Here is a 23,834-nt window from a genome sequence, read left to right as displayed (position 1 = left end):
GTGTCATTTGGAATCAATATCCCTATTTAATCAAGAACAATAGACTGAATGGAACAGATATAAAATTAACTTGACAGCAGTGTAACCAATTTACTACTTGAAGCCCACCATTGATTTGACTGACAAAGCTTTAACTTTGCTGAATCTATCTCTATGACATCCTCTACTGCCATTTAACCTGGTCTGTCAATAAATGGCCAGACATAATTAAGAATAGCAAAATGCTACCCGAGGATGAATTCCAAAAAAATTGTTCACATAAAACTCTTGTTCAGCAAGCTAACCAACCAGTAGCACAAACAGTGTGTGAGCCAGAATATTTTCACATTTAACTCTGTGAATTAAGTGTTCGACCAAACCGAACCAAAACGAGTTGGTGATTGTGGGAACAGCTGAAAGACCAGCCAAGATGGTTTTGGTAAGTTTTATTCTTTTGCAAGAGAAGGGCAAGATTCGACGCAGCAGAACTAGAAATATTGTCTTTTTCATTCTGTGCATTCTTCTACCCACAATGGAAATTGAGTGCCAACAGCTCAGTTAACAAGTCAGCTTTGTGTCAAAATAGCTAGACATCACACTTTTACTCATTCTGTTTCCATGTGTCCTGTACAAGTAACTCACATTGACTGACAATAGGAGGATAAGTCACAATAAATAGTTCATTCAGCAGTTTTCTGTGAGGATAATAAAGTGTTTCGACCGAGAGGCCGGAGTGTGTATCACTTTCAGTAACAACAGAGTTAACTTGCTTACAGTTCCTACACAAAGACAACAGGTTCCACAATGCAGTGACTCATTTTGAACTTAATTGTTCTAAATTATGTCAGAAATTTAAACACACTTGAGTTGACACATCTCAACTGTGACTAATATGTTGCTAACCTGCATCCATTGCCACATTGTGTGTGTGTGCAATTGTGTAATTGATTAGTAGTTTCATGACAATGCAATAGGCATGTGGAGTGGTAGGTTTCTCTACAGTACCTCTATTAATCCACAGCTCCACTCGGAAGCCCAACAAACCTTACCAGATACTAATACTGTGAGTGTTTGACTTGAGTGCTTCCTCTGTAGTGTCAAATCTCCCCAATATGACTCTGACATCCCCTTGAACTCTATGAAATGCTACGGAATCAAAAACAAACAAAATACCTTGAAGACGTCTTTCACAGACCCTGAAATCCTCAAGTCTTTGTCAGATAAAACCCTGGCCAAGGATTAAATCTAAATCCCTAACTAAAAACAAAAACAGATTTAGTCTATGTCTGGATTTGACATTCATCTACAATTTAAAAAACTTAAGAATGCATTCATGCACTGCATATCCTTTTATAGAAAAGCTAATATAGTAGCTCATTACAAGAAGTGACTGTGATTAATAATAGTGGCGTTTAAGAAAAATGATTCTGTTTTAATTAATTATACTTTTGTCCTGAAAATGAATAACGTGAAGCTTAATTATACTCTATCATTCTAACTGAATGTGTATCCTCCATGCACTGCTGAGTTTTACCCTTGTGTAACCCCTGTGTGCAGCTCTTGTGTACAAAGGCACTCCTTGCAGTGTCAGCTCATCATCATTTATTTTACTTTTCCCTGTGTAAACACAAGCTGTCACTCTGTCTGGTCTACAACCAACCGTATCATTGTCATAGCATGGGACTTGCATAAACACACTGCCTCACCTGTGTGTTTATTGCTTATATATTGTATCAGGATTAACCACAGCGCTGTCCCTTTACTCTTGTATAAACATTTCAAGTGTCGATCACATCCAAACTGAACATTAAAAGCGTTTCTTGTATGTATGATACTGCTTAATTTCTCCACCCAACCAGCAGCTGCACACAAAATGTCTCTATAGGCTCCAAGGTGAAGTTACACTTGCCTATTACAACACTATCACCCAGTTCTTTCTTTAGCCCAACTACCAGCAATGATAATGAGAGAGGTATTGTGTTCTCACAATGCTGTCTGGTGTTATGAGAATAATGATTGTGCCTGTGATTAATGCTTGCAAGTTGAAGTTACATATCATCATCATCAACATCATTACATTTTAGCACATTTATGGTTGAAAGCAAAAGCTGGTATATACTGTATATCGCCTTTATCAGTGCAGTCGACTGATAGTAGCAATGATGATCTAAAGCAACATGAAGAGTGAGTCTAGCAGTACTACACTTGTTTGGACTGACGGACCTACTGTACCTATCTGCCAATATTAGGTAATCACTAATATATATTGGTAGCAATTCAGAAAAACTGACCACTTTATTTAAAGGATCATACTTTTAAGGCAGTCATTTTATTGGTTGTCTAGCTTGTCAAGCATCCTGTATTGTTTACAACTGGCCATATCACCGTTTGGCAGATGGTGTTTCCAGCTCAGTTAGAGTAATGACTTTATTACTCAACAGCCTGCCCTAGATTTCAGGGATCCGTGCTTGTATTTCGCATCTTTTTCACCTTTCATGAATGTTATTTCTTTACTGATAACAGAAAACGGTGCCAAAATGCCAGTATCAGACAGGGTCTACTTTGTTGTCACTTTGTCAATCAATCAATCGTTTAGTCATTAAAATGTCTGAAAATAATAAAAAAATAACCAACAGTAGTAACCCAAAGCCAAAGTTTACGTATTATGGTTGTTTTTTTCGCCCAACTAACAGTCAAAAAGCCAAATATATTAATTTTAATATCATAGAAGTCTAAGAAAATCAGAAAATGTCAGTATTAAGAAGAAAGAACCAGAGAATTTCTGGTATCTCATCACTTAATTGACTAACTTTCAGCTCTGTTACATGACCACGTTAATGGATGCAGTACTTTTTTTCTGGTATCCTCAAAAGAATAAAATACAATGGATATTAAATTATGTATTTTGCCTCTGACTAAAACATATTACATGCCTAATAATGCCACAGTATGTTTGATTTAAATGTCCACTGTATATGATTCAGGGGCATCTAGCAATAAAGATTCCTAGCATGTAGCAGAAACAATAGTGGCTGCAAAACTCACGATAAACGTAAAAGGCCCTATCAAGAGCCAGTGTTTGATTTGTCCATTCTGGGCTACTGTAGAAACCTGGCAGTTTTACATGGTGGCCTCTGTAGAAGAGAACCCACTCTCTTGTCTAAGAAATACAAACAACCACTGCTATTTATTACACACTAACTTTGCTTGCTGACTTTTTTGTGAACAATCCTGCAAGCTTTCAGAGAGCTAAAGGTGAATTTGTGCATATTTAATTTGCTCTTTGCCACAGTTATGTAACGACTGAGAGAATTGCATTGTATGGGTTTTAGTCCTGTCTAGACAGAACTGTTCTTGTGGGCTGGGCTAAATCACTAGTAACTGAATGTTTTTCAAAGTCATATGGGAGATCTAAGGAAATTGGTTTGGCATGGTGCTGAAAATACCCCTTTCAGCTTCATTTACCTAATTAAACCCTTTGTTATTGCCTGTTAAATGCATGCACTGACTGCTGGGCATATATGGGAGTTAGTGCACTGATGCCTCATGGAACACAAGCATGCTGGAGGCTCAGCTGAGAAAGCATCAATCCAAAACCTCACACAAGATACCTTCAGGGGTTAATGCTGTATGACAAAAAGTGCACTACAAAAACAGCATGGGTTCATTTTAAAGCTCAAAAACTGGATGGAGTTTAAAGCAACACATTTTGGCACACGAGGTAGGCCATCTGCAGCTTTACAGCGTCAGTAGCGGCTTCATGTTGCTGCCCCCTCCGCGAGAAGCCATATGACATGCATAGGCATGAAAACGAGTGTAATGCGAGTTCACATTCTGCGAGCATACCTGAGCACCTGCTGGCTCCCACCAGCCGGCTTCTCGGAGGCAGAGCCGCTCTTCGACTTGATCTTGAACTTAAAGAACCTAAACTTCTTCTTCTCTCCCTCATTCTTGTCCACATCCTTCTCCACCACCGGCGGCGGGGCGTCCAGGCTGGCTTCGCTCCTGGAGAACAAACTTTTCAGGGACTTTCTGGATGAACTCTTCGCCATCTCTGCTGGTAGGCGAGGTCGCCGAGGGTCTTCACACACGAGTCACAACCGCTCACTTCCCGATGAAGATCCGCTGATGGAAACAGTCGGGGAGTGGGGGAAAAAAAAAACTGCTCGGATGGCAACTGTTGAAAGATGACATCTGCTCCTGCTGCTTCATTTTCTGTGCAGTACGCAGAGCTCAGGTGTGGCGACACGCCCCACCCTGAGGAGCAACACCCAGAACCCAGAAAGCCTCCCAGTGACACTGCTTTTCGAAGGATCTTGGTCCACTACTGTTTTATGCCATGAAATAAAGATATATGTGAAGTTTATATAAAGATATATGTGAAGTTTATATGACAATGTATTTTGTGTTTACCTGGTCGAGCTTGTTGTCCTGTCCTGTTTATTCTGCTGTATGTTTGCCTATTATGTGTATGTACACTGAGAGCGTAGGAAAAACCGGAGATGTGTGTGTTTGTGTTTAATTGTCTGTGTGTCTAGGAATACTTTCTTAGTAGTACACGTCCTGCATTCAAAAGGAAAATGTTACTTAAAAGTACAATAGTGTAAGCATCAAAATATAAGAAAAGGTAAAAGTAGGCTTTTCCCTCGTGCAGAATGGCCCTTTTTATTATATTATTGGCTTACAGTTATTGATGCCTTAATGTGTTATTCAACTTTAATGTTGGCAAGCTGGCAAATGTGGAGCTAAAGAAATGACTTTATAGGTAACTTGTAGTTTACCACCAGGGACCAATAAAGTATTATTCTTATATCAGTACTTTAGTCTTATTTGAATCTGATTTTAGATTACAGTAATACACCCCCATTTATTTATTGTTGTTTATATTTTGCATTGTTAATCTGAATCTACAAAGAAACTAAAGTTATCAAATGCATGTAGTGGATTAAAGTACAGTATATACCTCTGAGATGGAGTAGAAGTAGAAAGTTGCAGAAAATAAAAGAAATCAAGTAAAGTTCAAAATTGTACCTAAATACTGTGAATGTACTCCATAGTGGACGCAACACAGCAGGGTGGCAAATAAGACCCTGGCTTTATCAGTCTGTCCCTGACCAAATCTGATCTGACCTGTGGCCCTTTGCTGCATCTCATCCTCTCTCTCTCCCTCCTTTCCTGTCTATCTTCCATTAAAAAAATAGCCTACTGCACTTTTGACTACTCTATGTTTATTTGACACAGTCAGTTACTTTTTACATTAAAAAAAATATACAATATGCTTTTATGATAAGATGCAGTACTATACTAATCTACTATACAACTCGGTATACAATCTAAAGTTGGCTCCATATTGATGAACTACAGTGTATTCTTTAATGATGAAAACAGAATAATATCATGATCTCCAAAAAATACTGTGAAAGGAGAAACTCTGCATAATGAGTACTTTTACTTTTGATACTTAAAGTACAGTACATCTTATTGATTAGTACTCATGTACTCATTAGGCTCAATGGGCTACTTGTGTAACATTTTTAATTCATGACTTTTACTTGTAATGGAGTATTGTACTTTTACTTAAGTAAAATATCAAGTTACCTATTCCACCACTGCCTGGGAGCATTTACAAGGACACAAACTGGAAAACTTTAGAATGATAGATCATTACTTCAAATTATATCTTATGTGTCTAATAACAATAATGTTAATAATAAATATTACAAACTTGGCAATTATAAAAATAAGCATCTGTGCAAATTTCCAGATTTGGTAGTTTATATAGCCTATATTGTTAAAATGTCTCTTCATTATGTATTTATACTTCCACAGTGTGCAATCTCAGTAGATCAACTGCAACACCTTGTGGTCTGTCTGCAAATTGCAACCTGATCACAGATATGTTGCAACGGTAGCAACCTTGTATGCATGTGGTTTTGCCTCATGATGGCACTACCACCTTGCTCAAGGCAAGATCAAAGACACAAGCTACTGTATAACAAGTAAAAGTCAGTTCCTGTGCTACTTGTTTAATAAGGAAATGACGATCAACTGACAATGAATGGTCAAAAAAACTACACAAAAAGGACCCAAACCAAGCTTTTTGTTCCCTCTCAGTATACTACAGAAATTACTGTCACATTTACTGTGACTTCAATATATCAATATATTCAATATATTCACATAAATACTTGTGATACTGCAAAATATCCTTATTTTGTTCGTCAAAGACTGAAGTTGCCTTTTATTGCTTTACACTAACAGTAAATACCACTGATAGCATTAGTGATAAGGAGATAGGGGTAGTTTTATTATTTCTTATCTTTCAAGGTATGAGACTGAAATATTACATGACCTCATCTTTATAGGCAGGTAAAGTCAAACAATAAATCATAGTATCCCTAACTGTGCTGGGATTCCCCTGTTACAACCCTCAGGAACACAGCACTCCTTTATTTACAGATTTAAAACGGAAAAAAACAAAACAAAAAAAGCACTGGAACCAGTGAAATAAGACAATCAGGAACCAAAACAAACCTCAACCTCAGTATTTTAAAATGACAGATTACTGAATATGTTCACATCCATGGCTAGGTCAACCTGCTTTGGGGCCATGTGGCAAAAATGAGCTCTTGGGCCCCTATTAACTTCTGCCTGTTCCTTCCAGCTACCTGTGTCTTAAATATAAGGCAACAGCCAGCAGCCAGTTAGCTTAGTGTATCTTAGCAAAAAACCTAGAAACAGTAAGAAATAGCCAGCCCGTCTCTGTCAAACAGGGACAAAATCCACCACCTCCATGCAAAAGAGTGTAAAATAACAATTTGCACCTTTGTATGTTGGACTATTTCTTGGTTCTGAGTAGTTGCCAGGCAACCAGTGGGGAATGCAGGAAGTTAAGGAGATATGAGAGTGGTATCAATCTTTCCATCTTACCCTCTGTCAGAGAAAGAATAAATGAGCAATCACACCCCTGGTGCCCCCATGTTAAAAAAATTTTGCAAAAGTGTCCTCTTGGATGCCCTGATGGTAGATAAAACATTCTAAAATTCCATTTAGGTTGCTTTTTCAGTGGAAACGTGATGAAGGCCCGGCAGTGTGCCCATCGATTGGACAAAACACGATAAAGTACTCTCTAGTTTGCTAATAAACAGTCCACTTCTGATCGGGTATTGTTTTACTGCAACAGCCAAGCATGATATGTTTAAATAGTGCTAAATATTGTAAGAATAAGTGTCACTCTCTTTTGTTAGCATGTTTTCTAACTGATAATACAATTCTCTGAAATAGAATGTTATCATTTTTGCAATAAAATATTTAAAAGTCCTAGTTAATCAACAGTAGGTTAAATATTTAATTCTCAAGCATTTAGAGAGAGTTACGAGAACGGATCAATATTGTTTAAGAGCTTCTTTACTAAAGTGAACTCACTGAATATGATGACATAAACCAACATTTTTATCTTTATATGTTAAACCTTTAGACCCATTTAGCTGACATCACAACCTTGTGTTATTACTTAGTGCCCCACACCCATGTATATGGCCGTCACTGCTGACTAAAAAACATCTGCAACCGAAAGTCAAACAATGAAATCATACTGGAGTTAATGATGTAAGGATAAATGCAAGCAATGAATCCCAAAGATATGTGATTAAAGGCACGCACATCTGAAAACAGAAGCCTGTAATTTGAGTTTGAATAAAAATTTTTGTTTGTGCTCATCAATCACTGACTATCAGCCAGCCAACTTAAATCTGAAAGGAAACGTTGTCATCAGAACAAAGTCTCTCTCTTTCTGTTTTTGGCAGTCAATGCACCCTCACCCTCATAAATGGCACCTGCCATTTAACATTATCATCCCTGGAATCTTTCTGTTGAAATAAAACAGAAAGTCGTGTGATGCTCAAGGGTTAAAGCAGTTCTTCTTCAAATTAAACATGCTAAAGATACTTGGAGATTACCCAATCAGTCTCTTCCAAGTAAGAGGACAAGGAAACTTGCCTACAGGCAAAACCACTGCTACTGTAACACATTTATTAATTGTTGCTAGGGGACTGTTTAGAGTATGGAAATGTTGCCATTTGTTATAAACATCAGTCTTCTACGTTGTCTCTACAGGTTTCCTTGTTTAGGTCAGTGAACTCTAAACTGCTCCATCATGTCTTGACTCTCAGCAGCTGTTGCCTAAACGCAACGGCCTACAGCTAGGCAAACTGTCTGCGGAGATATCTAGGCTAAGCCACAATACAGAACCATGGTCAAAAACTTTTAAAAGTAAAATGTCCTAATTAAAACACTACTACTAAAACAACTTCTTTGCAACTATGTAAAACTTGTTGGGAAACTCAAATTTAAGTGATTTTGTAATAACAGGGTGTTTTGTTGCTGTTACTGCTGATACTGATTTAGATTTTTCTACTGATTTCAGTAAAAATAAATGATATATGTAATATGCTCATGAGAGCTTGTAACCAGCCCACAGTCTATTTGGTACTGAAAATAACAAACCTGATTTCAGTGAATTTCCTGAGCATAAGTGACTTCCAAACTCTGCTTCTTCCTTTCTTTTCTTTCTTTGTTTTTGCCTTAATTTCTCTCCTTCCCTCACTGTGTCTTTTCATACATTGAGTCACTTTAGGATTATAATTATTTCTAAGGAAAGAAGTGGATATAATGTCATTGACACCAACTGTGTCCAGACAATGCTTCTAAATGTCCTGTTAACATAATGGTAATCACACACTGAACTGTCCAGGGTAAGTGAATTGCACTTACACGCACCAGAATCAGTAATGTCACTGTAGCATCCATTATGAGTCAGCAAAGTGGGGTCAGGGTTCAGTTTTGATGGTCCACAGCGCTCCAGTAAAAGTAAAAGTACCACAGATTAGATTGTGGCTAGAGAGGTATGTCATACTCAAATGTTTCAACCTAATAAGAGCAGTCAATCAGCACTTTACTGCACTATGAGTAAAAGAGTTGAGGCTAGTGTTTTTTGCCCCTAAGGTATACTGTTTCTTGGAATATTGAAAGGAAATGACTCAGCTTTCACATGCAATTGTACTTTGAAGCAATGATTCTTGTATGACATAATGGCCCGCAGCATGTATTTTACTGAGAGAAACCGCAAATTTGCCCTTCAAAGTCATAAACATCTAAAATTTTTAGAGAAAAAACTAAACAAGAAGCAATTACATGGATGATGCAATTTAAAGCAAGATAACAACTTCCATGGAACTTTTGATTGAAACCCTGTAACATTTATTGAAAAGAACTTCCTTGTGAAGAATACACTTAATGGCAGCAATGTGAAGGCATGGTGAATGCAAAAGTTATCCCTTTTCCGGTGACCTGATGATGAACTCTTGAAGAGGTAGAACAAGTTTTGCATTCACTAGAATGGCTACAACACTATAGTGGCATTGCCCAACATAACACTACTGTGTTTAGTTTTCTTTTCTTTTTGTGTGTTTCTTTCATTTTTGCCTGTCAATCTCTCAATGTGGCAAGTTAAAGGATGTCCTGTTGACTCTGCTATACAGCTGGCCAATGACAGAGAGAAACTAAATGATGTCTGTTTTCAAAGAATAAGAGAAAGCAACAGGATGTCTGCTTCATTTGAGACCTGTACTCTCAACCAGGCAGCCAACAGTACTCTCAATGACAATGCTGTCTCTAATTAATTGGATTTTGACCAATTTTGATCTTTTCTAAATCAAGACACATAACAGAATATACCTTGGATTATATTAGGCTCAATGATAGCATAACCAGATATTTCCCATTCATTCTAAACCGTCATACCAAAGGATAGGCAGTTATGTTTCTGTTAACAAAGCTGATTGTTTTTGACTGGACAAAGCTACAGATGTTTCCCAGCAACCAATTTACACATTACTAAGATCTTAGACATTTCTTAAGTTTTAATGGTGCAACTTGATTTGGTAAATCACTAGTTTAGTGATTTACTAGCAAGTAGTAAGAATGTAGTTAGTATTTATATGTGGGGGCCTTCATGTAAATTACCTCATGTTTCAAAGGATGTGGTGTATAAATAGGGCTGTCTGTAGTTTGAAGGGGACTCAACTAGTTATATGTCAGAGATAAGGACATTTGTTACATTGGATGTTATCATTTTATGTTTTGTCTTTTCTCTTACCTTCATCAGAACAGTACACAGGTATTTTACATTTGCTCTAACTTTAACTATGCTATCTGCTTCAACTGCCTATTTGAACAATAGGATTTGTGTGGCAGGCTGCCTGCCAGAAGACATGGATTTCCTGTCACCACTGCAGTTTGACTGCAGATATAAATGTCTGAGGTGTTTTTATTCTGGTCAGTGGTGTGTAGGTGTCTGCTTTGGGGTTCTCCCCAATACTAGACTGAGGAGTTATTGCACAGCAAAAAGAAAAAGAAAGTGGTTAAGAGACAGAGAGAGAGGGAGACTGTAAGAGAATTACTGTAAAGAACAAACCATACTTACAGTAACTTTGCCAGAGCTATTGTTGTTTGAAAGTGTGTCTCACTGCCATGAAACGACAATGATCAAATTAGAATCATATTTTGGGGTTTCATGTTTGTTCAGGTATGCCTGCTGTGCCCGTAAATACGTTTAACTATCTATCCTTCAACGTCCTGTCTGAGAAAAAGGTGCTTAGTGGTAATCAGTTACTTTGACCTCAAATAAGATTTCTTACCTCAGGGCAATTTTTCTCCAATAAATGTTCTAAAATAAAACCAAAATACACAATGACATGATACTCAACACCTGCAACATTCCTTACTGTAATTATTGTCAGCATTGGTCAGTAACAATGACTCCAACAGGGTATGTGGCATTACAGTTGTGATTTTGTAATATCCTGACATAAGCAGTGCTTTTTCAGAGTTTCATTAGTAAATGATTAGTCTCATTTCCTGTATTTTCTAGGGAAGAGTTTGAAAAGTGAACCAATAAGGGGAAAGTGTAGGGTGGGACTGTTGCAAGGGAGTATACATTGTGTTTCTGTCTACAATATACAAGCCCAATATCTATGTCATTGTAAGAGTTATGTTAGAATGGCCGCATGCATTTCTGGCTACTTTGACATAGTAAGTCAGTGATCCCATATCAAATAGCCATGAGACAGGTTATAGTGTGATTGTAAAACCAGTTGTAACGCAGACCACTGTTTGTTTGTTTACAAGAAAACTCCCCAGGGAACCTTTTCATTTTGGCCAATAGTCTGCACAAACTAAGAGAAGACTATATATTTGTAACTCCTGCAGGGACTGGGAAGATGAATCTATTACTTGTAATTAATTAACTGGTGAAAAATAGGACATCAACATTATATGAAAAAATATCGCATCCATAATTAAGGGAACACAAACAAGGAGAATAGCAAGGGACCCAATATGGACCCCTGGATGACTCCACCAGAGAGTGGGTCATTTAAAAAGGTGGTTTCTAGAAGTGGAAGGGCCAATTTGACAAAAGAAATTTAGACCAAAATCACTAATGCCAACAATGTTTTTCATTGATTAAAACAATCAACTTAATCAAAATAACTAAGGTAAACAAGAATTAAAACTGAATGTAAAATTAGTGAAGAACAGTGATGCTTGAAGAGAATATATACATGGATAGATATTAGCTGACAATGACTAAATGCCTGTTTAGGGAATTCAAGTCAAGTCACTTCTCACAAACTGCAACATATATCATGCCACACAATTCACATGAAACGTTTTGCTGTCAGCGCTGCTAATGTTGAAACAGTATTTCATAAGCCCCAGTTGTAGAAGCTCTAAGTCTGTGTTTCCTGCAAGGGGTGTTATTGTCGTTACTTGCCACTCTCTGCTGTGCTGAGTTTTGTTTCCTTGTAGAGAGTGTCAGGGACAATGTCAGAGCATCATTTACATAACGATCCATTACACAGAGTTGGCTGACTGAATTCAAATAAAAGATTGGATACTTTTATTTGGTAAGGTGGGGTCAGATTGTGAATAGTGAACGGTATAGTGATGTCAACTATTACTACTACTAGCAGTCTTAGGCAGTAACTCATTCCTAATATTAATATTACAGTAATAATATTACTTTCCCCAGTAATTACTATAAAATTTCAGTAATAATATTACTGTTAGAAAATAGCAGTTACAGTATTACTTTTGTTGTCACCCCATACTAATTTGGAAACAATCCAATCACATGCTTGGTACAATTTTTGTAATTATAGAGGAAACTACCTTTGAAGATGCAACCATTTATATTCAGCGGCTGGAAATATTTCAATTACTTTGATTTTAACAAACTAAACTGGATTTCAAACGTGGGATTTTAGGAATTATTTATTTCCTTTCCTCCCAGTTGCTGTATTGTTCACTATTCAAATGTTTATACCAGCATGAAAACACACACAAAATACTAGACATATGAAACAATATCTTTAATATGCTACATCGTGTAAATATAAAAGTATCATCAAAATAGTCTCTCACATATAAATTCTTAACATCTCAGAACCTGTTTCCAAAAATAAACTACATAGACAAACATATTGTACAAAAGAAATAATAACTACGATATGAAAAAAGTACATTACTGGCTCAAGAGTAAAATCTTCCCATCTTCTGGTTGTGGGTAACACCAAAAGCACACAGATCTAGTTGCATTTTTATTCCAGTGCTAAGTGACAAAAATATTAACAATGTTATAAAATTGTGCTCCTGTGTTGCTTGTTTTTGTTGCCCAATGCTGAATATGAGGTACTGGTGTCTGAATTAAGATTTGGATGAAGCTTGAGTTTACAAACATTTCCAATAAAGCTTTGTACATGAAAAATATCTGAAACATTTGAATCCAGTAAATAACGATTCACGTAGTTATTCAGCAAGTTTCAATGTAAAATCATTGCAGTAAGAAACAATAAAAGCCATTTATCAAAGGATCTCGTAGACACATTTCATACTGTGATCACATTGCATTTTTAGTATTTTGTTTCTTTTGGTGGCATTTGGTTTTGTTTACCACAGTTTGATACTTTTATTTGTCAATTAGCTGACATCTAAATTAACGTGTGAGAAGTTGCTGAATAATCAAGAAAAAAGGTGAATAATGCTTTGTCTGAACCTCTTTCCTCCCTACTAATGTTAGAATGAGTTGCAAATTGATCCAAAACTGGTGCTACACATTCATGTTCCTTGATTGTAATTTTGGCAATTGCTTATTAATACATATTTTCAAAATGCCAGATTTTTCCCTTTTGTATCATAAATAAATTAAATAGCTGAGGAGCAGAGAGGTGGATTGTGCTATCACTGTGCCCTGTTCCACTTGTCGTACACATGCACCCAAAAGCTCAAACACACGGTCACACAAAAAAGTAAAACTATGCACAATATAACAAGTGAAGACTCATCCACAAGTTGTTCCTGAGTCCATTTTAGGCTTCCCTAAGAGATCAAATCCCCGTGGAAATGTCAACACATATGAAAAAAGCACTAGCATAAAAAAATCTAACTATGATACAACTAAATAAATATAAATGACTCAATTTTTTTTAAAGTAATAAGTTAAAGCACAAAAAAGCAAACACTTCTCTACCTGAGTGAAAAGAGTTTTAAATACTTCATAGCTTAACAACATCCTCCCTGTTTTCATTTTTTAAACTGACGTTCAGGAGGAAGTACAATCACTGAATACGCTCAGTCTTTGGAATGCTCTTCTTTTGGTGCTGCGCTCATTGGATTATGGAAGTTTATTTTCTCTGTTATTCTCCTTCATGGACAATATAGAGTTTTATTTGGCGACATCTGTTTCTGTTTTTTGTTGATGGTATGCTGTATGTCCTTTTTATATTTTCTCATCTTTCCCTTCCTTCTTACTCTCCTTCTGTCTTCACTGTTGGTCGTTTGTGGAGATGAACAACGCTGGCCCTCTCCTGATAGGCCAGCGGAGGGCTGTGGTGTGATGTAGATACAGCTGATTGGGCCATGGGCATTGTTGGTGCGTTAATAGCCGTTGTCAGAGCTTTCAGCAGTATGGTGGCCTCTCTCTGGTCTTCCTTCCCCTCGCCTTCCAAGGTGCGAGCCAACCAGTGCTCTACAGCTTCCTCCACCTGCGGCGCAGATGCTGTCTCTGTGAGTGTGTCGGCCTCTTGGCTCGCGTCAAACCGCTCCACCATCTCCTTCATCTGTATGTTGACAGGAGCATTGGAGTTAGCCAGACAGCAGCTGCGCTGGTGGATGCGGAGGGAGAAGCGGTGGAAGAAGGCCTGGGCGCAGAGCTGGCAGTGGTAGGGGCGGTCGCGGCTGCTGTGGAGGCGGCGGTGCAGTTTCAGGTGGATGTACTGGGTGAACTTGGTGCTGCACAGCTTGCACTGGTAAGGTTTTTCCCCAGAGTGGAGGCGCAGGTGTGTTTTCAAGTTGCTGGTGCTACTGAAACGTTTGTGACATACCTAAAAAACATGAAATGAAAGGTTAAGGCTTCTGTGAGCAACATTCACATGACTAACACCTTAAGAATTGATTGTGTTTAGGTTTATTCCTAGCAGTACAGCATGATGTCATTTTGATGTTATTAATAGCATAGAATCAGGGTTGACTGTGTTATTCCAGTTCTTTGGGTCACTTTCATAAATTGACAGTGACTAATTTACTTTCTTTGTAAGACCAGTTCTATCCTCACTCTTGACACTCACACCCATAGAGTCACACTTTAGCAAACAAAGGAATAAAGATGCTATTACATAACAAGGTGCGTAGTGGCTGAATGAAAAGGTATGTCAGTATGTGTATGTGAGTGTATCATGTGTGTTTATTGTCTCGTGACTCTCAATTTTACATTGTCATGGTGAGATCAGTAAAGGGCTTGTAATTAAGCTTGTAAAGAGACAAGAAAACACACATTTAGGTTATGATTTTTCAACATACCTGACATTCATGTGGCTTCTCCCCAGTGTGGACTAAGTGATGTTTTTGGAGGTGGGCCAGCTGAGTGAAACTCTTTTTACATAGGTTACACTGGAATGGTCTTTCACCGCTGTGTACTCGGAGATGGACCTACAACAGATCATACAAAAAAAGTAGTGAGCACTGGTGTCAAATGGAAAATTATTAGAATTAGAATTTTGCATCTAAAAATTGGAATACATTAAATACAATTATAATTACAAGAGAGATCTATTGAAGCTGTTACCTTGAGGTTAGACAGCTGTCCAAAAGTCTTCGAGCAGATATTACATTCATACTTGATCTTTCCATTCTGCTTCTTCAATGGGTAGGGTAGGGATTTGTGGCCAGGGCCATTTCGTGGTGCTGTGTTACTTTTGGTCATAGCAAGGCTTAGATTCATGGCTTCTTCGCAACCAGAGGGTGAGTGCTCCGGAGACTGATGCTGACTGCTGGGTTTGGGGAGAGGGGACAGCTCTGGGGTGGCTGGGGCGCCTCGAGGTGGCGACACATTTGGTGTTAGTTCTTTCAGACCCCCTTGTGGTGACGGAGGGTAGGGGAGGGACACTGGAAGTAGATTAGGCTGGCTGATGGGTGGATACGGGAGTCCATCTGTGCCTAGATAGCTGCTGTATCGGAGGGATGCCCTTGAAGGCAGCATCCCAGGAAAGGGAGGGGAGTACGAGGGGAGGAGGAGGCGAGAATAGTGCGGGCCGTAGGGAGGAAGGAGCTGGTAAGTGGGCTGGAGGGGTCTGGACTGGGGGTAAAGGGGGTAAGATGAAACAAGGCCCTCCCTGTGGCCATAGAGGCCGTGGAGGTGAAGAGGCAGATTTCGGTGGGGGGATGGGAGTGCAGGATGGTGCTCTGGTAGGTATGGCTGATTTAAGCCCAGGTTGGGCTCTCTGTGTTCAGGCTGAGGGGAAGGAATGATCCCCCGGTCTTCTGGATCTCTGTTGCTCTTCTCTTCCTTCTCAACCTTTTTGCTGAAGTCCATGATCTGGTCGTCAGGTGTGTCAGGCGGAGTGTCTCTCTCCAACATCTCCACGTCTATCTTTTCCTCATCTTCATCCCTCTCTTCTTTCACCTCTTCCTTTGTTCTTTCTTTGAGCCATGTCTGCTGAGGTAGGTGCTGTTTGGTGTACTCCAACTCATGGTGTTCATCAGAACTCATGTATTCTGTGAAAAAGAAAATTAAAATGTATTAAATATCCTCACAGAACTGGATTAGTAAATACTATGAAACCCACATTTCATTTTTGTAGCTCATTATAATATCTATTTAATTTCTAAATTTAAGTGACAATGCCTCACACACACAAGCACACATCCGCCCACAGAAGGCACTCCCTCTTATGGTAAATGATAGTAGTTTCAGTTTTGACTTGACACGTAAATCATACGGTACAGGTTTCTGTTTATCAATCACAGTAGTGTTTTGTGTGGGAGAATGGGTCGATAGTGAAGTGTGTGGGAGTCCATGTGTCATGTCATGTATAAGCAGTTGTACGGCAAGATTCTGAGTTTCATTCGTGCAACCTTTTCTTGGTATAGCTGTCATACCGTACTGGCCACAAGAAAATGTGAAACATCTCTTCCTTTTTTCCTTCTCTTTCTGTTTTTCAGAAAGTCTTTGCATGTCAACTGTTGTTTCATATCATTCTACTGTGCTCATCCCGTAATACATAACACAGTTGATTTGTACATTTTGACAATTTACCAAATCACACCATAGTGTTTTGAATGTTTTAAATGTGATCTTAAATGCAGCCACTAGTTTCTTTAGCTAAAGGTGCCCAGTAATGCATTTGAAAGGCCCAAACTGATTCAAAATTATCTCTCGGTTTTTGCGTTCAGGCACTGCCGCCCCCAAGCCTCAACCGCCAGTACGTGAGCTGCATAACTAGATCGCCTTCATGATATATCAGAAAGTCAAACCCGGAAGACAAACAATGATCAAACCTGGACTTTGACAAAAGTAGGAAGGTGAAAGCTTTTAAAACCTTTAAGTAATGATAACGCCTTAACATTAGTCATTAAGATGAATGCATCTGGTATATCCAGTTGGCATGAGTCATCAGACTTTGTGGCAACAGAGAATCATTCAGGATGATGAGGGTATGACTAGCAATTCTACTTATGGCTGAAAACAAATGACTCACAAAGGTACTTTGACCGGGCATTATTCCCCTTAGATTTATCCACTCTCCTTTCAATCCCACGTCATTTACCGCATCTCATGAACTACTGAGATTTGTTTGGTCTTGCGTATGTGTGTGTATTCTCCATGATCTTACATAATTATTTGGTTCTCTACAGTAAATCAGACAGGAAGAAATAGCATCAAACCAACTATCTTTACTGTTGGTAAAAGATAACATCAGGTCTTATTCGCAGAAAGGGAATACTGTGGTTTTTTTCACTTTGAAGTGAAAGAATTTTGCTGATATAACTATCATCTTCTGAAATATATCTTGCGCTACGTGTTTAGTCACGGCAGATCTAAATCTGACTTTTTTATCAGATTTGGTATGAAAAATAATTCGAATCCTTGTTTGTCATTGGGCTGACTCACCATCAAAACAACTCATAATCAGCTGTCACTCCTTCTCACTAAATCATTTTGCAGGACGATTATTGCAAGGTCACAGGGGAATCAAGTTCACCTAACAAGATAGTTGTTTTGGTTGTTTGTGAAGTTAAGTTTTATTTACAAAATGGAGCCAAGACGCTGTACTCCCAACAACTTCCACTAAACTTTGCATACATAAGCTCTTTTCCTTCCTGTGCCTCAAGATATTTTACCCCTCCTGCCTAAGAGGCCATCACATCCTGATACAAAACTAGAAAAGCTTCTGCTCCTGCTGCACTCACTTTGTTTGATGTCGACCTCCTGGCTGCAGAGCCGCTGGGCAAACTCCTGGCTGTACCACACAAGCAGCTCCTGATTGGCCTCAACTGGTCTGATGGTATAGAAGAAGATGTCCCCATTGTTCTGGCACGCCACCAGGTTCTGTTCGGCCAGAGAGCGGGCCGGGTTGACATAACGCATCCAGTTGCTCCTGTGGACGTCGTAGCCGTCAATGAAGTTTTGAAGCTGCCCACCACTGTAAATCTGCAGGAGAAGAAGAGAGAGAAGATGGGATTAAAACATGTACACCAAAACTTGACTTGTGTGTAACATAATCAGTACTGGATGAAATATTAAATACCGCAAATGGTTGAATTAACGCTCAAATTCTTAAAGTTTTAAATAATATTTGACACTGTTGAAGCTGATCAAGATGCTGATTAAAATCATTTTAAAAACAAAACAATCTATGGAAAATACATTTAAATAAATCAAGATCATAGAGAAAAAAAGTCTGAAAAATCACCTCTGCCATGTACAGTTAAATATCCTTTATCCTCTTCAGGTATTAGTTACAGTCCTTTAGTCTGTGCCCTCCTGATCTGCTCTCTCTGAGTGTTGCACTCTTGTGTCTGTTTATGCATTTGCTGTCACTATTTGAGCTGAGAGATGGAGGTGTGGCCTCTGAAAGAAATCGCTGCCTCTCTCACTTCTTGAGTATTATTGTTTCTGTTTTCTCTTGTCATTTAGTTTCATAAATAGGCTACGTGCTAGTAGTATACTACACTTAACTGCTTCTTTAAGCATTTAATATACATTTTGGCTTATGAAAACAAGCAAGATGAAAGGGAGACATATTTCTGCCTGCCTGACAGGTGCTGGCAGGCAGCCAACAACACAGGCATGCAGACGTGCCTTTAGCAGCAGGTCCACCCTCTTCCTGCGCCCGTGTCATGAGTTTTTTTAAAACAACCACTCCAGACGAACATCAGACTTTCACTATTGCACTGGGACAGGAACACCCCTGGCACAGGTTTACAGGAAATAAAGCCGGAAGGAAAATACGTAGGATGACAGCAAAAAGTCCTTATGGGAATTGACTCAGCAGAATAGAAAATTTCCTAAGTGACATAAGCAGTGTCTGGATAAGAGAGAGAATAGAAACATGGGACATGAAGAATAAAAGGGGAGCGGAAAGGCAGGGATTGTTTTTCTGTGTGTATGAATATTAAACAATTGTCCCTTCCTTTGTGTATGTGACACTTGTTGCATAGTGCCAGTAAGGCTCTGATGACTGTGTGAGCGTGAATCCTTCTACGTGCCACTAGTTCACAACTTCCTCTAAAAAAATTTACCAAAAACCCTCAACTCTGTGTGAAAGCATTTTTGTTTCCTTATTGACGTATTGTCACAGACTTGATGTGAAACTTCTGTATCTGAGCAACATCTGTTTTTCATGAATAATAGAGGAAGATGAATGCATGTCCACAGTTGATCCTCGACTATTCGCATTGATGCCTAAATGTTATTATGCACGGCCATGCGGCATGTGTATATATTGTATGTGTGTTTTCCTTACCCTCCAGAAGTATTTCCTGTTGGCCTGTTTGGGGACATTGTCTTTGGTGTAGATGACGCCTTGCAGGGGGCCAAAGCGAGTCCCCTGAGGTATGTATTCTTTGCTGAACACGCCTGTCACCTGGAACAAAGACCAAATACATCTTTAGATTTAGAGTCCACAGAATCTAACCCTAACCTTCTAGGTCTTCATATAAAACATAAAACGTCATCTCTCGGGTCACAAGAGCATCCAAAAGTTGATGTTTCAAGCACTAATTAAGGAATTATCCATTTGGTTAGTTCTTCTATTTAAACTCTATACATATAATAATACTTATGTCCAGCAGGTTGTTGGCCTGAGTTGCAGTTGTGTCATGTTGACCCAGAAAGCTCTAGAGCCAAGTTTAAACCCGCATTTGGGCGACACACTTTTGACACTAATGAGTTAAACGAATGAAGAGAATTACACTTTCTCTGACCTACTCCACTGACCTCTGTCCTGCTAACCTCATAAATACCAGAGAGAGAGAGGAAGCAGTGTCACCTGTTGATTATCTTGTAAACTTAATGAATGAAAATAATTCACTGATTCTAAAACAGCAAAGAAAAAGGAATACAAAGCAATTTAAAAGATAATACTGATTCTCCTAGCTCTACAGACTGATTGTTTCAAAACCTAAAAGCCCTGATTACAAAATGTTCTACCTATAGATGTGGCAATGAGACACACCTTCATCCATCATGAGATTTCCTTGTCACAACTTGTGATAATGTATATTATGAATTTCACAGGAAATGTGAATGGGTTTTTTTTTTGTAGCATGTGCAAGCACCTTGCTGACAAGGGACATATATCAATGTATGTGGTAAGAACAAAACTTGACCTGTTTTGCACGTTAATGAGTAATTTCTGACACGATGAAGTAGTTTTTAAGTGAACTGGATAAGAAAACATTTAGTTGGTAAAAAAAAAAAGCTATAGCGATGACTTACATATGCACTCTATGAGTCACACTTCGTAGAAGTGCACAGGCTTGGGGTCAACCCTCCTTAAAACACACCCAAACACACACTGGCCTTCGGACGGCAGCATCTGCGGCACACAACCTTGGTGTCTTGAGGAGCATTGTCTTTAACCCTTTAATACCCTCACCCAGCCTTCCCCATCCCCCATACATAAATACACACTCTTTCTTCCTGCCATTGAGAAGTTATAATTCAAACTGACCAACAAAAACGATTTTCATGACCTCTTTTGTAAAGACCAAACCTTAAAAAACTAAAAATGACAAACACCAGAACATGTTGTGATTATTTATCACACTATGAAGGATAGAGTTGGCATTAGTAAATGATGTATAAGCAGTTAATTAGAAGAACAACAGGTCACTGTGTGTGCGTGTGTGTCAAGCAGCCGTCAAGGCAAGTGAGGTGATTCTTGGATGCGATGACCCGGTGTGACAGTGACATTGTGCTTCGCTGGCGTTGCGTGACTAACACATTGCTGTGGCCGCCGCTGCTGGTTAACCGCTCAGTTCAGCCAGGTTGGGAAGAAGGACGGAGGGCGGGAGGGCGTGGGGTGGAGGGAAGGGTGTTGAAGAACGAAAGAAAGGAGAGTGGGCGTTCTTAAGTGGACCCACGCTATCACACTCCTGAACGCCCTCCTTTTCTCCTGCCCTCCCCCAATCCCTTGTCTTTTCTTAACCCTCTCGAAATAGCTCATGTGCCCGCCAGGTTGAAGCCTGATGCCTGGCCGGCCGCCCGGCTGGCTCCCTGGCCGGCTGCCTGTCCCCAACGAAAGTTAATCATCTGGTTTTAACCTAAATCCCCCCCACACACACTCCTCTACCCAGCTTCTCCCTCCCGTCCATCCCCTCTGTTGCCTGTCTCTCAGCTCACTGGCACCCGTTGCTAACACCCCATCTGCCACGTGCCCCTTCCAACCTTCTTCGCATTTCCTGGCACACTTTGAAATAAAAATGGGAGTTAAAGGAACAGGCGTAAAGATGTTATGAGGAATAAGATGATAAGTGGGCTCAACAATCCTCCTTGAAACCAAACAGGAGCTGAAAAAGTATGGCAAGTGCATTCATGTACATGATGATATGCTACAAGTGTAAAAGTTAAAAAACATTATCATTGTTTCCATCCAGACTCTTTTAGATTTGACTCAAACACAAACTTTGACTGGAACAAGTGTGTCATACACTCACCTGTGTGAAAAATCCCTTCCCTCTAATCCTTCCTGATAACTGTGTTAACTGTACATTTAAGTTGACACATGTATGCACACTCTCCCACCAATCTACACAAAGGATGGCTGTGTTGTAAGCTCATCACAGGAAATGAATTTCCCAGCTTGCAAGGAGGAAGATTCACATGACACTAACTAGGAAGGGAAACCACTGGAGGGCCAGTTTAACTAAAACAGATTACTGGCAAGCATGTGAGTATGCTTATGCTTGTTTTCATGTGTCATTTCTTATCTGATTTGTTGTTGACTCACTGATCACATATACACACATGTGACCACTTGCTTGTTTGCCAGTAAGTGTTTGTTGTGTATATAAAATACAATTAGATTAAAATTACTCTCTCTTAATTATGATTGGTCAGCCAGCACTGTTGCATGTGAGCACAAGCAAATGGCAATCAAGTTTGGCTCCATCAAGTGTGAGCGTGTGAAGCATTTTGTAAGATGTGTTGGCTGGTAAACAAGGGCTGGGGATTTGAAATTAGACCTCGAAGAGATTTTATCACCTTAGTTTGCATGCTTTCCTCATGCAGCAGTAAATGCTGCATAGAGAGGAGGAAGAGATGAGAGTTTGAGAGGTAGAGAAGAGGAACGACTACAAAAAGTGTGTGCCTTGGTCAGAAGAGAAAGAGGAAGGGGGCAGTAAAATCAACCACAAGCATCAGAGTGTTGAGCGTTAAGAGTGAATACAAAAGAAGTGTGACATCTTTCTCTCTTCCTTTTAAGATGGTGATTCTCTCTTTAGTTGCAGTACAAAGCAGGTGACATGCCCAGGCACATGCCTCATCTTACTGCACTGCAATCCAAACAGTCAGCTGACTAAAAAAGGTCCGGATGAGGATATTGCAATTACTCTTCCTGACTCACCTAAGTGGAAAAGTGCATAGGCGGTAAAGAGGACAGTCAGGCATGGTGTTGTAAAGAAGGGAAAAAAGAGAGGAGGAGCCTTGATGTGATTAGATCACCTGGCGGAAACAAAGCTGATCCCTGACATCTTACTCTGTGTGTTTGTGTTTATGTCCTGAGCCTGTGAGCGCATTATATGTACAAGACAGAAGTGCAAAGAAGCTGAACAATGGTTGAAACATTAGGGTGACATAATGGAAGTTAAGGTGGCCAGATGACATAAAAAGCCCCCTGACCTCAAGCTGCCAGTGGCCTCATGTCCACCGCCCCACATTCACTCACACACACAGAGTGTACGGCTGTATGTGTGAAGAACTCATTAGTCAGCAACTCTTTTGTTCTAAGTAACCCAATGCAGATGGCCCAACAGAATGTTATGTAACAGAGAATTAATATTTGAAGGTGTAAACACTACAGCGTTAATCTGACCAAATTGTGATTGTGACTAAACCCTAAAGTTGGGTTGAAGTTACTGTAGTTTGGAAGATTCAAGAGTAAACCACTGTATATCTCAACAGGTAAACAATCTGAAGGAACTGAATTGCTCTTACCTCATTGTCTGTGCTGTATTCAAAGGTGAGGTTACGTGGGATGGATGTCATTGCTTTGGGCAGGCTGAAGCTGGGGTCCGACACCTGGTCTGGAACAATGTAGGTGCAGTTGAGGGCAAAGTCCATCTCCCTCCACCCACTCATGTCTCCTTGTGTGCTATCCAGCTTCATCTTGACAATATAGAATATACTGTACGTGATGGATTCAGGCTTTAGACCTTTAGTTTGGTTTGGTTCTGTTTGGTTTAGGTTGCTTTGGTATAGAAGTACTTTGGTTTTATTGGGTAGGTCCCTTGTCTTAGGTACGCTGGTTAAAGCTCAAGATCTGAAAAGGGAAAGGGAGAGAGAAAAAGTGCCACAGAAATAAGTTATCTTTTTGACATTGAGGTTAACTGACAATATCACAAACAACCTACTGTAGTAAACAATACTACAGTTTGCTGATCTGATCTGAGTAATCTCAGTATCCAAAGTAAACAAAATCTATGACTGTTTGAAATCCCCCTAATTTTTTTTTACCCATTCTTATTATCCATTATTTAAAAATGCTTTCTGGTCATTTAGTATTCAAGCAGCCAGTTCCATTCATGAAGAACGAAAGTTCACTGACACTAACCAACCATTTCTTATGAGGCCAAAAGGTCAGCTTATCCTTTTTCTGCTCATTCTGTTTGTTTATCCATATTGTATCTATCCAATCCTTGGAAGCAAAAAAGAAAGAAGATATGACTTACTTTCACACATTCATTCAGCTGTAGGATCCTCATTTCTTTGGCTATGTCATCCCTTGGTTGTTTAATAT

At 39.3% G+C, this 23,834-nt stretch overlaps 2 protein-coding genes across 3 annotated transcripts in view; both read right to left on the bottom strand.

Moving 5' to 3' along the window:
- The window catches only part of LOC118343163, a 44,707-nt gene extending 40,564 nt beyond the window's left edge, over positions 1 to 4,143 (bottom strand). Inside the window, exon 1 of the mRNA XM_035681916.1 lies at positions 3,826 to 4,143. Within this exon, the coding sequence (XP_035537809.1) occupies positions 3,826 to 4,031 (206 nt within the window). The 5' untranslated portion in view covers positions 4,032 to 4,143. The remainder of the gene's footprint in view (positions 1 to 3,825) is intronic.
- Positions 4,144 to 12,395: 8,252 nt separating this feature from the next.
- On the bottom strand, positions 12,396 to 23,240 carry prdm1b (PR domain containing 1b, with ZNF domain). 2 transcript variants are annotated; one of them, XM_035680834.1, is made up of 6 exons: positions 23,033 to 23,240; positions 19,341 to 19,460; positions 17,785 to 18,025; positions 15,161 to 16,089; positions 14,896 to 15,024; positions 12,396 to 14,420 (listed from the first exon to the last, which is right to left on the bottom strand). In XM_035680834.1, the coding sequence occupies exons 1-6, from the start codon at positions 23,201 to 23,203 to the stop codon at positions 13,845 to 13,847; spliced, it is 2,166 nt and encodes a 721-aa protein (XP_035536727.1). In that variant the 5' UTR covers positions 23,204 to 23,240; the 3' UTR covers positions 12,396 to 13,844. The 2 variants fall into 2 exon arrangements, with proteins under 2 accessions (XP_035536727.1, XP_035536726.1); XM_035680833.1 differs by lacking the exons at positions 19,341 to 19,460; positions 23,033 to 23,240 and adding an exon at positions 18,288 to 18,378.
- Positions 23,241 to 23,834: the final 594 nt, after the last annotated feature.

The sequence above is a fragment of the Morone saxatilis genome, unplaced genomic scaffold (genome assembly GCF_004916995.1).
Source record: "Morone saxatilis isolate NCDOM2014 unplaced genomic scaffold, NCSU_SB_2.0 Contig9, whole genome shotgun sequence".
Lineage (NCBI taxonomy): Eukaryota > Metazoa > Chordata > Actinopteri > Moronidae > Morone > Morone saxatilis.
The sequence above is the reverse complement of the archived record's forward strand: the minus strand, read 5'-3'. Positions and strand labels throughout refer to the sequence as shown.